The following is a 16,111-nucleotide window of genomic DNA, read 5'->3' as shown; positions in this document are numbered from 1 at the left end:
GGTCAATTCATTCTTTGTTCTACAATCTAGGTGCATGCATGTGTAACACTGACAAATGTTCTACCTTGTCTCCAGCTCTTTAAAGGTACTTTGTGTCTCTTTAAAAAAAGCTGCCCTGCAGGAGGGATGGGTTCCATAAAGTTATGTTGGGAAACTGAAGACAAAGAGGAATGGAGCACCAGGAACGGGAAAGGCCTGCAAGAATCAATGAGACTACACTGGAAGCATTAGTCAAGATATGAACTGCAGGAGATTATAGGCAAAAGTGAGGCCTGCAGATGCTGGAGATCAGAGTCCAGATTAGAGTGGTGCTGGAAAAGCACAGCAGGTCAGGCAGCAACCGAGAAGCAGAAAAATCAACGTTTTGGGCAAACCTATTCCCTCTAGTTCTGGACTCCCCCACCCCAGGGAAAAGACTTTGTCTATTTATCCTATCCATGTCCCTCATGATTTTATAAACCTCTATAAGGCCACCCCTCAGCCTCCGACGGTCCAGGGAAACAGCCCTAGCCTATTCAACCTCTCCCTATAGCTCAAATCCTCCAACCCAGGCAACATCCTTGTAAATCTTTTCTGAACCCTTTTAAGTTTCGCAACATCTTTCCAATAGGAAGGAGACCAGAATTGTATACAATATTCCAACATCGGCCTAACCGTTGCCCTGTACAGCTGCAACATAAGTTGTATGACAGGAAACAGCCTGATAACCTGTCCTACAATAGCCTGTCTACTTACCAGAGCTCCATGCTGCTGCTGCTTCTCCTCCTCTTTCACAGAGCTTCTCTCCATTGCATCATTTGTCCTATTTCTATATGCTTTCAGAGGACTTGGGCATGGCAGGCAAGACCCAGCATTTTCTGCTTACCCACACTTCCCTGAACTGAGCAATTTACTATTCCATGTCAGCGATGGCTCACAACCAACCACATTGCTGTGGATCTGGAGTTATAGGTAGGCCAGACCAGATAAAGACGGCAGATTTCCTCTCACAGGACATTAGATAGACAGATGGATCTTTACAAGAATCAACTACAATTTTTTGGGCATTATTCACTTTTAATGAATTTTAATAATTTCAAATTTCACCAACTATCATGGTGGGATTTGATATCCTATCACCAGAGTATTGCCATTAATCTCTGAACTACTACATGAATGACCTTGGCACTACATCACCATCTCCATAGTGACTCATGATGATATTGCAGATCAAGGGGTACAGCTCCCACACCTGGGTTACCTACTTTGCTAACACATTGACTGTAAGTACCAGCTCTCAAAAATTAACTCCAAAGCACTCCAGAATACTTTCAAGTATTTTGCAACTGCAGTTGTTATTCAAAATCGCCTTTCCAGCAACAGTAGTTGGGTGTCCAGCTCTTTTAATAATACTCAGCCACTCTTGCAAGTGATTACATGGTTTCTGGTGAGTGATATACAAATTTTTTTGAATGGTCTGTTTGGGTGGGTGACACTAGGAGAGGACCTGTTCAGGTGTTTTTGACTCATGCAGGGGATCCTTCTCAGGCAGTCAGTCACTCAGCTCAAACACAGCATCCTAAACCAAAAGCAGATAGTGGAACAGCACCCAAACACAGGATGATAATCAGTTTCCACAGTAACACCTTATTTGACGTTTTAGGTGCACCCTTGACATGCCTGTCTCATAGTTCTAGGCTTCCTATTAGCTTGGGTGTTAACCAGTGCTTTTCTGCATTTTGACACTTTTAGAAAATGGTTTGACACTTTTACAAAATGCGTTAACACGTTCTTATCCTGAACAAGCTTTGACTTTGTTTCATAAGTAATTTGTCTTCTATGCAGGCATTAGCAACATGCAGTAAACCACTGCTCCAAAGATGCCAGCACTGGAGACCTTCAGATCCCGCTCCACGTCTAAGGAGGAAGCCACTCAATCCTCAGAGGATGTACTGTCAAGGATTTCACTTGCACTCCTCTACCAGTTTAGAGACTTTCACCTCGGTGCCTTCCCAATCTAGATGAGACTCAGGGCCAAATTCTGGTGAGCACATCACTGGTACATTTCTATAGCTGGCCAAGGAACAATCACCTCAGCTCTATGACATTCTGAGGACAGGTGGAGTCCAGATACTTGCTTAAGTCCAGACACAAGATGAACTCATTGTCTCAGATATTATTAACTTTGTGAAAATCCATATATTTGGACAGGAGCAGCAGACAGGTGTGTAAGGCAGCTGGATCAAAGGATGGAGGAGTCCACCAATGATTACGATCAATGTGATCATAAGCCACCAGTGAGCTACAGCTACTGGGCAGACCTTCATGTCAGGAATTTGCACTGTATAGTTTCAAGAGAGGAGAATTTGAAGTGAGGTGAGTTGGGTTAATAACAAGATGCAAATATATGGAAATACATCATTGCCACCAGGCATAGGAACAGAAATCATGGGCCCCAGTGTTTCTACTTGCCCAGGGCCCAGGTCCTCATCTACCCCAAACCAAGAACAGAGGCTCTATCCATAGCCTGATCAGAGTGGCTCCAACCCCAACCAGAGAACAACAGGTTTGCTAGAGACCTAGGTCTCAATTAGTGTGCCCTGATGTAAACCCCATCATAGCTCTTGCCACCATTTAATAGTAGGATTCCAAAGTCACCGCTAAAACTGAAGGGGAAAGTTGGGAAATGATTGCTTAATGTCAAAATTCCCAGTTTTTCATTCTCATTTTATGTTACTACCCCCAACTTTCACACACCACACCAGGAAGAGAAAAGTTCTGCCCTTGGAGTTGCCATTTTGAATTATATTCACAAAATGGAAAACAGAAAACGGATAGAATAATTTGCTGCCCCCAAACCATCAATGTCCAACAAATGCAACTATTCAGACTTATCACCAAAACTGGCCAATATATTGATATGATCTTCCTCCTAGTTATTTCTCTTAGGATGGGTATCACTGACCAGGAAGCTCTTGCAACCATGCAATCTAAACGACTTAGACTTCCATGTCACATGGCACTCCATTCAAGGCAGACTTATATTTGATACGTATTATTTATAATGCATGTTATATTGAATATTGAGGAACCAGAACATGGGAGTTTTACATTACAATTAGAGCTAGGCCATTCATAGGTGATGCTTGAAAGTACATCTTTACACAGCGAAAAAAGGATATTAATAACTCTCTACCTCAAATGCTGCCAAGGTCAATTCAAATTAAAATATCAAACTGAGATTGATAGATTTTGTTAGGCTAAATTACTGAGGATTATGGGACAAAGGTAGGTAGTTAGTAGAAAATTGGAGTCAGTCATGATCCAATTGAGTTAAAGAATGTTGAATGTAGATCGAATGGCCTTTTTATCTTCCTGTCTTTCTAAAAATCATACAGGTACCACAATGCTCCTATTGGTGAAAGCACCAAGATTATTATTTAATGTCATTTCCATGTCATTACCCAACACAGGCTCATCTGCTGTTGAAACTTCTGGCTTTGTTACCTCTAAGCTTGACTATTCTAATTCACTCCTGACTGACATCCCATTTTCCACTATCTGCAAATTTGAGACCATCCTAAGCTTTGCTGCTCATGACCGAACTTGCATCAATCTGGTTCATTTATTTCATCTCTGGTTATTAGTTGACCTAGGCACCTGATTAAACAATGGCATCATTTTAAAATTCTCATTCTTGTTTTTGACTTCCTCCATGTCCTCCTCACTCTGCCCTATCTCTAGATCTAGAAAAGATAACACAATTCTTCAAGATGCCTACATTTTTCTAATCCGACCTCTTCCCTAATTTTAAACATATCACCTTAACTGGGTATACCTTCAACTGCAAAGACTCGTGCTTACTAATTACTCCCTAAACCTCTCTGCCCATCCATCGCGCTTTCATTCTTTAAAATAGCCATTGAAATAACTCTTTGCTGTCCGAATTTCTTTTTTATTTAATTTATTGTCAATTTTTGTTTGATAATGTTTCTGTAAAAATCCATGGAATACTTTAAAATAATGAATAGATACAAGCTACAGCTGTTGATATTAATAGTCTATTGATAAGCAGTACTAATAAGTATAAAAAAGGTAGTCAAGTGTACACCCACCTCTGCATTTGCCATTTACAGTATGATCCTCATTCCCAGGATTGCTCTTCATATGAATCCAGTCAACATCTTCATTTTCACCCTGAATCATGCCACAGATATTAATGAACTCAAAGGAACATTGGTCCAACAATGTGAGAGTGGAACCTGAGAAAAAGATACATGAGAAAATAGACTTAATGAACTATTCTTTAAGTGTTGAACTCTCTTTTGAGTCCTATTTCTATTCTAAGTAAACACTGAAAATTGAACTTACTGCAGTTATACATGCGATTGAGCCTTAGCAAATCAATGGCACTGAAGTCCAATCGCTGTCCAATTATTTCATCAAATGCTGGTATTTTTGCTGTGATAGTAGGAAAACTATCGTTTATGTTGAAAGAGAATGGCGCATAATGCATCAAAGATTCATAATCATATGGAGTATTCAGGTCCGTAATATAATTATCGTCATATACCACAAAGTTATGCTCCATACCTGCATAGAAATGAAAATTTCTTTATTAACTTTTAGACTGTATCAAATATTGAGTTATTACATCAATAATTCTGGATTCCCATCTTCTTTCACAACTTGTGGCCATTTCAAGTCCAACAAAGTTGGGAAGAGTTCAACTGAGTTCAAAAGAATCCTATGACTTTAATCAGTGCAAATTCGCTAATTAGATGAACAATGCCAGGTACTCATAAATCTCCCAGACGCCTGTTCAAAATTAAATTCTGCTTGTCATAGAGTCATAAAGTCATAGATATGTACAGCATGGAAACAGACCCTTCAGTCTAACTCATCCATGCCGACCAGATATCCCAAATTAATCTAGTCCCATTTACCAGCATTTGGCCCATATCTCTCTAAACCCTTCCTATACATATATCCATCCAGATGCCTTTTAAATATTGTAATTGTACCAGCCTCCACCACCTCCTCTGATAGCTCATTCCAGACGCACTACCCACTGCCTGAAATTTTTGCCGTTTAGGTCTCTTTTAAATCTTTCCCCTCTCACCTTAAACCTATGCACTCGAGCTCTGGACTCCCCCACCCCAGGGAAAAGGCATTGGCTTTCACCTGATCCATGCCCCTTATGATTTTATCAACTTCTATAAGGTCACCGCTCAGTCTCCAATGCTCCAGGGAAAATAGCCCCAGCCTACTCAGCATCCCCTTTGCTAAAATCCTCCAACCCTGGCAACATCCTTGTAAATCTTTTCTGAATCCCTTCAAATTTCATAATACCTTTCCTCTAGCATGGAGACCAGAATTGAATGTAATCCATGTGTTAAACAGTCTACTTTGAACTCTTTCAAAAGATGAGATGGAAAAATGTTTAAGATAGTAAAATTAAGTTGCATGTTCTTTGTGGATCTATGAAGTGTAATGCCTCCTTTTGTTATACCCACAAAATGTTTTACAGCAATGCAGATATTTATCATACAACAAAATATTATTTTTCAGCAATAATTAATTAAATTATACTTCATTCAATAGGATATACATTTTTCAAGGGATTTCACACTAAGGTTATTAACATAAAAGATGTATTCTCATCAGATCAGTGAGTCTAGATGAATGTAACATAGAAGTAGATCAATACTCTACTGACGGGAGAGCAAAAAAGTCCCTAAAACAACTTCTGACATTCTCTGTTTAACTGTATGGACTCCAGAAGTTGCTGGAAGCTTCAAAGGCATAATGATGTCACTGACAGTTTTAACATCATTACTATAATAAAATCTAGGCTAATATGTTTTCAGTGACATGTGTTTTGCTTTGTGACTGTAGTAAGTAGTTCCATTTCATTTCAGCCCATCATAGAGAAGATTTGTACTTAGTCTGGCAACTGGTTACTGCCAATAACCACTTTGGTCTGTTTGCTTGAATCTCCTTTACAGCAAATTCAGTGCAGAGGTTCCAAACTACCATTTGCTTTATTCTCAAAGGTGAGAATTTTTTAGCACATTGTATTTTTTAAAATGAATGGCTCCATAGCTAAGGTCTTTACTTTCAGATGGTGCTGATGTCCCTATAATTGAAAAGAATGAAAATTTGAAATCCGACCTGGAATAATTTCATCCCACCAAATGTTAACATAGTCATCCCGGTCTGTCCTTGATTGTTCATGGTAGAATCCTAATGCATGTAGGAGTTCGTGCTCAACAATAGCTTTATAGTCACAGCGTTCACCAATGGATACAGTTTGGCCACTGTGCAAGTCACCAACAGAAGACCAGCACCTGTTCAATAAAGATGTTTTTAATAGTTCATACATAAATAAATAAAGAAGGGCTGAGATTTATATGAACCTTTAACCTCAGCTGTGCCGGGACCACAAAGCTCTTGACCTCATTACAGCCTTGGCCCAAGCATGGACAAGAGTTGAACTCCAGAGGTGAAGTAAGAGTGACTGTTCCTGACATCAATGCAGGCACTTGATCAATGGTTTTCACAAAATTTGAGTCAATAGATATCAGGGGAAAACTCCTCTCTGATTGGAACCCTACTTGGCTCAAAGAAAGATGGTTGTGGTGGTTGCAGATCAATGATCACAGTCCCAGTACATCACTACAAGAGTTTCTTAGGGTGGGATCTTAGACCCATCAATCTTTTTTAGTTTCATCAATGACTTTCCCTCCAACATAATGTCAGAAGTAGTGTGTTTGTTGGTGATGGCACAATATTCAGCAACATTTAGAGTCATAGAGATGTACAGCATGGAAACAGACCCTTTGGTCCAATCCGTCCATGTCAACCAGATATCCCAACCCAATTTAGTCCCACCTGCCAGCACCCGGCCCATATCCCTCCAAACCTTTCCTATTCATATACCCATCCAAATCCCCTTTAAATGTTGCAATTGTTTCAGCCTCCACCACCTCCTCTGGCAGCTCATTCCATACACATACCACACTCTGTGTGAAAACGTTGCCACTTAGGTCTCTTTTATATCTTTCCCTTCTCACCCGAAGCCTATGACCACTAGTTCTGAAAACCCCAGCCCCAGGGAAAAGACTTTGTCTATTTATCCTATCTATGCCCCTCATAATTTTGTAAACCTCTATAAGGTCACCCCTCAGCCACCGACGCTCCAGGGAAAACAGCCCCAGCCTGTTCAGTCTCTCCCTATATCTCAAATCCTCCAACTCTGGCAACATCCTTGTAAATCTTTTCTGAACCCTTTCAAGTTTCACAACATCTTTCCGATAGGAAGGAGACCAGAATTGCATGCAATATTCCAACAGTGGCCTAACCAATGTCCTGTACACTGCAAAATGACCTCCCAACTCCTGTACTCAATACTCTGACCAATAAAGGAACGCATACCAAACACCTCCTTCACTATCCTATCTACCTGCCACTCTACTTTCAAGGAGCTATGAACCTGCACTCCAAGGTTTCTTTAATCAGCAACACTTCCTAAGACCTTACCATTAAGTGTATAAAACCTGCTGATATTTGCTTTCCTAAAATGCAGCACCTCGCATTCATCTGAATTAAACTCCATCTGCCCATCCGATCACGATCCTGTTGTAATCTTCTTGGCTGTCCACTACACCTCCAATTTTGGTGTCAACTGCAAACTTACTAACTATACCTCTTATGCTCACATCCAAATCATTTATGTAAATGAGAAAAAGTAGAGGGCCCAGCACCGATCCTTGTGGCACTCCACTGGTCACAGGCCTCCAGTCTGAAAAACAACCCTCCACCATCACCTTCTGTCTTCTACCTTTGAGTCAGTTCTGTATCCAAATGGTTAGTTCTCCCTGTTTTCTGTGAGATCTAACCTTGCTAACCAGTCTCCCATGGGGAACCTTGTCAAATGCCTTACTGAAGTCCATATAGATCACATCTACCGCTCTGCCCTCAGCAATCTTCTTTGTTACTTCTTCAAAACACTCATTCAAGTTTGTGAGACATGATTTCCCACACACAAAGCCATGTTGACTATCCCTAATCAGTCCTTGCCTTTCCAAATACATATACATCCTGTCCCTCAGGATTCCCTCCAACAACTTGCCCACCACTGACATCAGGCTCACTGGTCTATAGTTCCCTGGCTTATCCTTACCACCCTTCTTAAACAGTGGCACCACGTTAGCCAACCTCCAGTCTTCCGGCACCTCACCTGTGACTATCGATGATACAAATATCTCAGCAAGAGGCCCAGCAATCACTTCTCTAGCTTCCTACAGGGTTTTAGGGTACACCGGATCAGGTCCTGGGGATTCATCCTGGGGACATCCAGCACATCCTCCTCTGTAATATGGACATTTTTCAAGGTGTCACCATCTATTTCCCTATATTCTATATCTTCCATATCGTTTTCCACAGTAAATACTGATGCAAATTACTCGTTTAGTATCTCCCCCATTTTCTGCAGGTCCACACAAAGGCCGCCTTGTTGATCTTTGAGGGGCCCTATTCTTTTCCTAGCTACCCTTTTGTCCTTAATGTATTTGTAAAAACCTTTTGGATTCTTCTTAATTTTATTTGCCAAAGCTAACTCATGTCCCCTTTTTTGCCCTCCTGATTTCCCTCTTAAGTATACTCCTACTGCCTTTATACTCTTCTAAGGGTTCACTCAATCTATCCTGTTTATACCTGACATATGCTTCCTTCTTTTTCTTAACCAGCCTTTCCCTTCACCTTAAAGGAATATACCTTCTCTGAATTCTCGTTGTCTCATTTCTGAAGGCTTCCCAATTTTCCAGCCATCCTTTTATCTGCAAACATCTGCCCCAATCAGCTTTCGAAAGTTCTTGCCTCATACCGTCAAAATTGGCCTTTCTCCAAATTAGAACTTCACCTTTTAGATCTGGTCTATCCTTTTCCATCACTATTTTAAATCTAATAGAATTATGGTCGCTGGCCTCAAAGTGCCCCCCCACTGACACCTCAGTCACCTGCCCTGCCTTATTTCCCAAGAGTAGGTCAAGTTTTGCACCTTCTCTACTGGTGCATCCACATACTGAATCAGAAAATTTTCTTGTACACACTTAACAAATTCCTCTCCATCTAAACCCTTAACACTATGGCAGTCCCAGTCTATGTTTGGAAAGTTAAAATCCCCTCTTACAGATAGCTGAGATCTCCTGACAAGTTTGTTTCTCAATTTCCCTCTGACTATTAGGAGGTCTATAATACAATCCCAATAAGGTGATCATCCCTTTCTTATTTCTCAGTTCCACCCAAATAACTTCCCTGGATGTATTTCCAGGAATATCCTCCCTCAGCACAGCTGTAATGCTAGCCCTTATCAAAAACACCACTTTCCCTCTTCCCCTGCCTCCCTTTCTATCCTTCCTGTAGCATTTGTATCCTGGAACATTAAGCTACCAGTCCTGCCCATGCTTGAGCCATGTTTCTGTAATTGCTATGATATCCCAGTCCCATGTTCCTAACCATGCCCTGAGTTCATCTGCCTTCCCAGTTAGGTCTCTTGCATTTAAATAAATGCAGTTTAATTTATTAGTCCTACCTTGTCCCTGCCTGCCCTGACTGTTTGACTCACTTCTGTTCTCAACTGTACCCGCCTCAGATCGATCTCTTTCTTCACTATCTCCCTGGGTACCCACCCCCCGCCCCCTTCTTGTACAGGTCACTTCTACCGCAAAAGAGATTCCAATGATCCAAAAATGTGAATCTTTCTTCCATACACCAGCTTCTCAGCCATGCATTTATCTGCTCTGTCCTCCTACTCCTGCCCTCAGCAGCTCGTAGCACCAGGAGTAACGTTCTGGGATTTATATATGAAAGAACTGAAACCAACATGGTCATTCTAAAAGATGAGAGACTTAACAAACAATCCAGGTCTTTTTCAATATATAATTTCAGTTGCATCACACTGTAAACTTTTGCTATAAATTCGATGTCTTACGATCTTATACTCCACAACCACCTGATGAAGGAGCAGTACTCTGAAAGCTAGTGCTTCCAAATAAACCTGTTGGACTATAACCTGGTGTTGTGTGATTTTTAACTTTAAAATTAAGGATTTAAAATTAAGTGGACTCAAACGTTAATGTGTAATCCTACATGTAATGAATTTTCCTGTACCTATTCCACCAATATGATTCTTTACACTAAATGCAACAAGAAGAAACTCTTTCACACAGGTTTGAAAACGTATCAGTTTAAAGCAAGTCAAACATTTGAAACAAAGCTGGATCTTCCTTAGACTATTTTAACATACCAAAACACTTTAAAAATAAAACAGGGATGGGCACACAACTAAGAATTTTGGGAAGAGTTGGAGAAGGTCACTGAATGGTAAACATAAATATGCAGATTTTGAGGAAGATTTTAGAAGTTGGATGCCATGTAGCAAGGCAGGAGGGTGAAGAAATTATTCCAAAGTGTGAGGTTGTTAGTTGAAAAGCCCTGCATCAAGAGATAATTGAACACTCCATAATCTTGACTCAGTAAAAGTTAAAGGTTCAAAATGAGAAATGGAGTTAGAGGACTTTGTAGATGTAGACTGAAGTAAACTTGTGACTAAGATTGTGGAATTTAAAAGCTGCATGCTATAGTATTGGGAGTGATGGAGGTCAGTGAGAATTGCCTTGATGTTTTATGAGTACAAAATATGATAGCTTTGGTATACCTTTGCATAGTTACTATGGGGAGAAATAATGCTGTTCTCTTGAACAAACACTGAACATGCTCATACAGAATTCCTATTTGCAACAAACTAGCACACAGAGCAATGTGGTTCCAGAACATCAAATTTTGTACAATAACACGATTCCTACTTTGATTTATTAATACAACTGTGTGATTATGTACATACCCATCTAATTTTTGAAAAATTATGTATGTTTCCTCGCCATCATAGGGTTTGAAATCAACACAGGATTTCAAGCGATACTGCTCAAATGAGTTTAAGATTTCACCCTTGGCATTTAGATCTGTAAATCAAAATACTAAAAAAATGAACAATTTGTTTAAATAAATCATAAACTATCTTGATCTTCATTTTCCAACTAATAGACATTAATTATAAAACAGTCATTTCAAAGAGGTAAAAACCTTGCTAAAAATACACAGAAAACCATATCCTGATCAAAAGTTACTCCTGATATTTTTTAGAGTATACATGTGAAATTTTGTGTTACAAGCAGACATAATGTGACGGGCAGTTTATTTTTAAATTATTCAGATCCAAGCTACTGTATACAAAACAACAGAGGGCCAAGTACTCAGTCCGTTGCCCAGGATTAGATAATAGGACAGTCCTAAGTAATCGCCCATTCAACTCTGATGCATCAAAAAACTTTCCACCACTGTGCAAATAATTACTGTACTTAAAAATGTGTAAATAATTTTGTTAATGGATTTTAATTTTTTTCTTTATTAAATTTGAAATAACTTCCCCTTTGGATTGCAATAGCTTGAGATAAACAAATTAAGGTCGACGAGGGGAGAGGCCATTCTAGACTTGGTGCTCGGAAACGAGCCGAGGCAGGTATCAGATCTTGTGGTGGGAGAGTATTTTGGTGATAGTGACCACAACTGCCTCACATTCTACATAGCTATGGAGAAGGAGAGGATTAGGCAAAATGGGAGGATATTTAATTGGGGAAGAGGAAACTATGATGCGATTAGACATGAGTTAGGAAGCATGGATTGGGAGCAATTGTTCCATGGTAAAGGCACTATAGACATGTGGAGACTGTTTAAGGAACAGTTGTTGCAAGTGATGAATAAATATGTCCCTCTGAGACAGGCAAGAAGTGGTAAGATAAAGGAACTTTGGATGACGAGAGCAATGGAACTTCTCGTCAAAAGGAAGAAGGTAGCTTACATAAGGTGGAGGAAGTTAGGGTCAATCTCAGCTCTAGAGGATTACAGGCAGGTGAGGAAGGAGCTCAAAAATGGTCTGAGGAGAGCCAGGAGGGGGCACGAGAAAGGCTTGTCAGACCGGATTAGGGAGAACACAAAGCATTTTACACTTACGTGAAAATTAAGAGAATGGTCAAAGAAAGATTAGGGCCGATCAGGGATAGCATAGGGAATTTGTGTGTGGAGTCTGAGGAGGTAGGGGAAGCCCTAAATGAGTATTTTGTTTCTGTCTTTATGAAAGAAACAAACTTTGTAGTGAATGAAACCTTTGAATAGCAGGTGTGCATGCTGGAATGGATAGAGATAGAGGATTAAGCTCATGTGCTGAAACTTTTGTCAAACATTAAGATTGACAAGTCGCCAGGCCCTGACCAGATTTGTCCTCGGCTGCTTTGGGAAACAAGAAATGTAATTGCTTCGCCACTTGCGAAGAATTTTGCATCCTCGCTCTCCACTGGAGTGTACCTGAGGACTGGAGAGAGGCAAATGTAATTCCTCTCTTCAAGAAAGAAAATAGGGAAATCCCTGGCAATTACAGACCAGTAAGTCTCACGTCTGTTGTCTGCAAGGTGTTAGAAAAGATTCTGAGGGATAGGATTTATGACCATCTGGAAGAGCATGGCTTGATTAAATGCAGTCAACACGGCTTTGTGAGGGGCAGGTCATGCCTCACAAACCTTATCGAGTTCTTTGAGGATGTGACTAGAAAAGTTGATGAGGGTCGAGCTGTGGATGTGGTGTAAATGGACTTCAGCAAGGCATTTGATAAGGTTCCCCATGGTAGGCTCATTCAGAAGGTCAGGAGGAATGGGATACAGGGGAACTAAGCTCTCTGGATACAGAATTGGCTGGCCAACAGAAGACAGAGAGTGGTAGTAGAAGGAAAATATTCTGCCTGGAAGTCTGTGGTGAGTGGTGTTCCACAGGGATCTGTCCTTGGGCCTCTACTGTTTGTAATTTTTATTAATGACTTGGATGAGGGGATTGAAGGATGGGTCAGCAAGTGTGCAGACGACACAAAGGTTGGAGGTGTCGTTGACAGTATACAGGGCTGTTGTAGGCTGCAGCGGGACATTGACAGGATGCAGAGATGGGCTGAGAGGTGGCAGGTGGAGTTCAACCTGGATAAATGCGAGGTGATGCATTTTGGAAGGTCGAATTTGAAAGCTGAGTACAGGATTAAGGATAGGATTCTTGGCAGTGTGGAGGAACAGAGAGATCTTGGTGTGCAGGTACATAGATCCCTTAAAATGGCCACCCAAGTGGACGGGGTTGTTAAGAAAGCATATGGTGTTTTGGCTTTCATTAACAGGGGGATTGAGTTTAAGAACCGTGAGATCTTGTTGCAGCTCTATAAAACTTTGGTTAGACCGCACTTGGAATACTGTGTCCAGTTCTGGTTGCCCTATTATAGGAAAGATGTGGATGCTTTGGAGAGGGTTCAGAGGAGGTTTACCAGGATGCTGCCTGGACTGGAGGGCTTATCTTATGAAGAGAGGTTTACTGAGCTCGGACTTTTTTCATTGGAGAAAAGGAGGAGGAGAGGGGACCTAATTGAGGTATACAAGATAATGAGAGGTATAGATAGAGTTGATAGTCAGAGACTATTTCCCAGGGCAGAAATGACTCACAGGAGGGGTCATAGTTTTAAGCTGGTTGGAAGAAAGTATAGAGGGGATGTCAGAGGCGGGTTCTTTACACAGAGAGTTGTAAGAGCATGGAATGTGTTGCCAGCAGCAGTGGTGGAAGCAAGGTCATTGGGGACATTTAAGAGACTACTGGACATGCATATGGTCACAGAAATGTGAGGGTGCATACATGAGGATCAGTGGTCGGCACAACATCGTGGGCTGAAGTGCCTGTTCTGTGCTGTACTGTTCTATGTTCTATGGTCTATGTTCTAAGTTGATGTGTCGGTAAGAATAATTGGATACTCGCAAGTATTAAATCTCAAGTAAAATAATATTAAGGTAGCAATGTTACTCTTCTTACAATAGATACTCAGACTATGATGTAAATTAATAGTACTTCAATGCCTTCTCATTATCGACAAGTTTACATAGAAAAAGTTACCAAGGTTGTCAGCCAGAATGTACGGAATAGGGAATTTCCATCTCGATGTTGGATCTTTAAGAGCATTCCGTTCCAGCTGTAACAGAGTGAGTAAATCAATAACATATTCAGAATTGGAAGTATACTGTTATAAATTGATACCTTAGAAATCAATGTAATGTGTCTCACACTTACACTCTGTACAATGTCGCCTTGAAACAGAAACCTTGGGGATTCTAAGAACAAGGTAATTAGAAAAGTACACCAAATGCTCTGCCCGCTGATCAAAAACATCACACAAATAAAAACATATAAATTGAATTAAGATGAAGAATTTTAGGTTATATTCTTACTAGATTTGAAAGAATATAGACTAAAAGGTGATAAAGAACAAGCTTTCTGTTTAAATTTTACACCTACCTAAATTTATTTTTGGAATGTCATCTCGAAAATCCCCAGGATCTACATCATAAACTGGTGAAGGAAAGACAAGATTTTAACAAGTTGACTTTCGCAATCTAAGAAGCAGTGAAAATTCTTAAAATATTGAGCAGGAAAATAAAAGGCAAAATATCTCAATATATACCATTCTCAAAAGGAGTATCTCTGATCTGGAAAAAGAAGATTGATATTTGTTGAAATAATGAAACAACAACAAATAACTTTTTAACCTACAAGAACTGTATCTTACCGCTAAAGTATTACAGTGGGTGATCAATAATGTTAAGCAAAGGGAAAACAGCCCAGAGAAGTTCATGATTGAAGTAAAAGATCCAAATATCTTAACAGTGCCGTGTTGTACAGGCACACTAAATTCAGTTTCTCAATTTCATGGACTTTGAACAGCAAATTTATCTTTACAGCATTCTTGTACCATGCAACTAAATTTCTCGTGATGTAAATCTGCATTACTTGCAGTATATTAAGAGGGCAACAGACATCCAATGATCTTCTTATAATAGTAACATAGTCATTCGGAGTTTAACTGTGTTCTTTCAAAAGATCATAGTCTATAGGTTACATAACTTTTTTTTGTAGATTATGAAAATAATACAAATGGCTAATGAATAAGTTACCTGAAAAAGTGAGAAATCCTTATAACAACTTTTCCTCTTTCTTCAACAAGAGTGCAGATGTATGTTTTGACAATTATCCAGCAAGTAATTCAGAGAAGGTAACATTGGAAGGTTTTTTGTTTGTTTGGCACCATTCTTGCCTTTGGGCCAGAAGATGGTGGCCTTGCAATTTTATGTTCACAACTCAGGCTGACCCCTCAGACTGTGGTGCGATGGCTCCAAAAAAGGCCAAACTGGTCCAAAGGTATTTGAATACTGTCCTGGGTGTCCTGGTGGATAGAGTTAACAAACGTTCAGTCCACTTTGTGGTAAAATGCATAAGGAGGCCAGCATACCAGACCAATTCTGCCTAGACAGAGATTGTAGCATGCTTCACTGCTCTGACCTCTATAAAACTGTGCTCTGTTGGTTGTCCTGTAAGTGATCTTTTACACTTCACAAAAATAATGTTACGACACAGGTTAAACTCTCCTGCTTAATTTAAACCAGCAACACAGAAAGGATTTATCCCATGCAGTAATTTGTGAAAATTCGAGAGGCCAAAAACTATTTAAAGTAAAAATTAACAACTTTATTTCTTAAAGTATAACAGTATTAACTAACAACTATTTACAACTCCTTCATTTAACCTATCTTTCACTTCCCCTTCTACAATATTAGCCCAATAAAACCCCCGATTAAGATTTACAAAACAAAACTTCTTATCACAAAACTTTCAATTTTCTCTGTATTCCTGTCTTTTCTTCTTGGGGATTCTGCTTCACAGATCACTGATCGATAAAGGTACCTTTAAGACAGCTATTTTTCTGGGCAGTGTGCAGATGTTGTTGGCTTGGCAGTTCTCCTCCCAACTGTTCAATTTTCCCCAGTCTTATACCCCCAAAGCATCAGATTGTGTCGTTGGCTTTTAAGATTGTCAATATACTCAATTTAAACTTGATTGGAATTTGGTATTTTTGAGGTATAATTTAAACTGATTGGCCAAATTCGAATTTGCTTCTTTTTTCCAGGCAACCAGCTACCCCAGTAACTGGAGCACATGTTAC

General features: G+C 40.0%; 1 protein-coding gene across 1 annotated transcript in view; it reads right to left on the bottom strand.

Annotated features, from left to right (window-relative positions):
* Positions 1-14,814, bottom strand: part of mep1a.2 (meprin A, alpha (PABA peptide hydrolase), tandem duplicate 2) — a 38,247-nt gene extending 23,433 nt beyond the window's left edge. The window contains exons 1-9 of the mRNA XM_043677176.2: positions 14,681-14,814; positions 14,576-14,600; positions 14,410-14,463; positions 14,185-14,225; positions 14,011-14,086; positions 10,886-11,003; positions 6,154-6,329; positions 4,351-4,572; positions 4,095-4,241 (exon numbers count right to left, since the gene is read on the bottom strand). Of these exons, the coding sequence (XP_043533111.2) occupies positions 4,095-4,241; positions 4,351-4,572; positions 6,154-6,329; positions 10,886-11,003; positions 14,011-14,086; positions 14,185-14,225; positions 14,410-14,463; positions 14,576-14,600; positions 14,681-14,746 (925 nt within the window). The 5' untranslated portion in view covers positions 14,747-14,814. The remainder of the gene's footprint in view (positions 1-4,094; positions 4,242-4,350; positions 4,573-6,153; positions 6,330-10,885; positions 11,004-14,010; positions 14,087-14,184; positions 14,226-14,409; positions 14,464-14,575; positions 14,601-14,680) is intronic.
* Between the last annotated feature and the right edge of the window lie 1,297 nt (positions 14,815-16,111).

This window comes from Chiloscyllium plagiosum, unplaced genomic scaffold (assembly GCF_037043375.1).
Source record: "Chiloscyllium plagiosum isolate Xiang-an unplaced genomic scaffold, Cpla_swu_hap1 HiC_scaffold_3, whole genome shotgun sequence".
Lineage (NCBI taxonomy): Eukaryota > Metazoa > Chordata > Chondrichthyes > Orectolobiformes > Hemiscylliidae > Chiloscyllium > Chiloscyllium plagiosum.
This window is presented reverse-complemented; position numbering and strand designations above follow the sequence as displayed.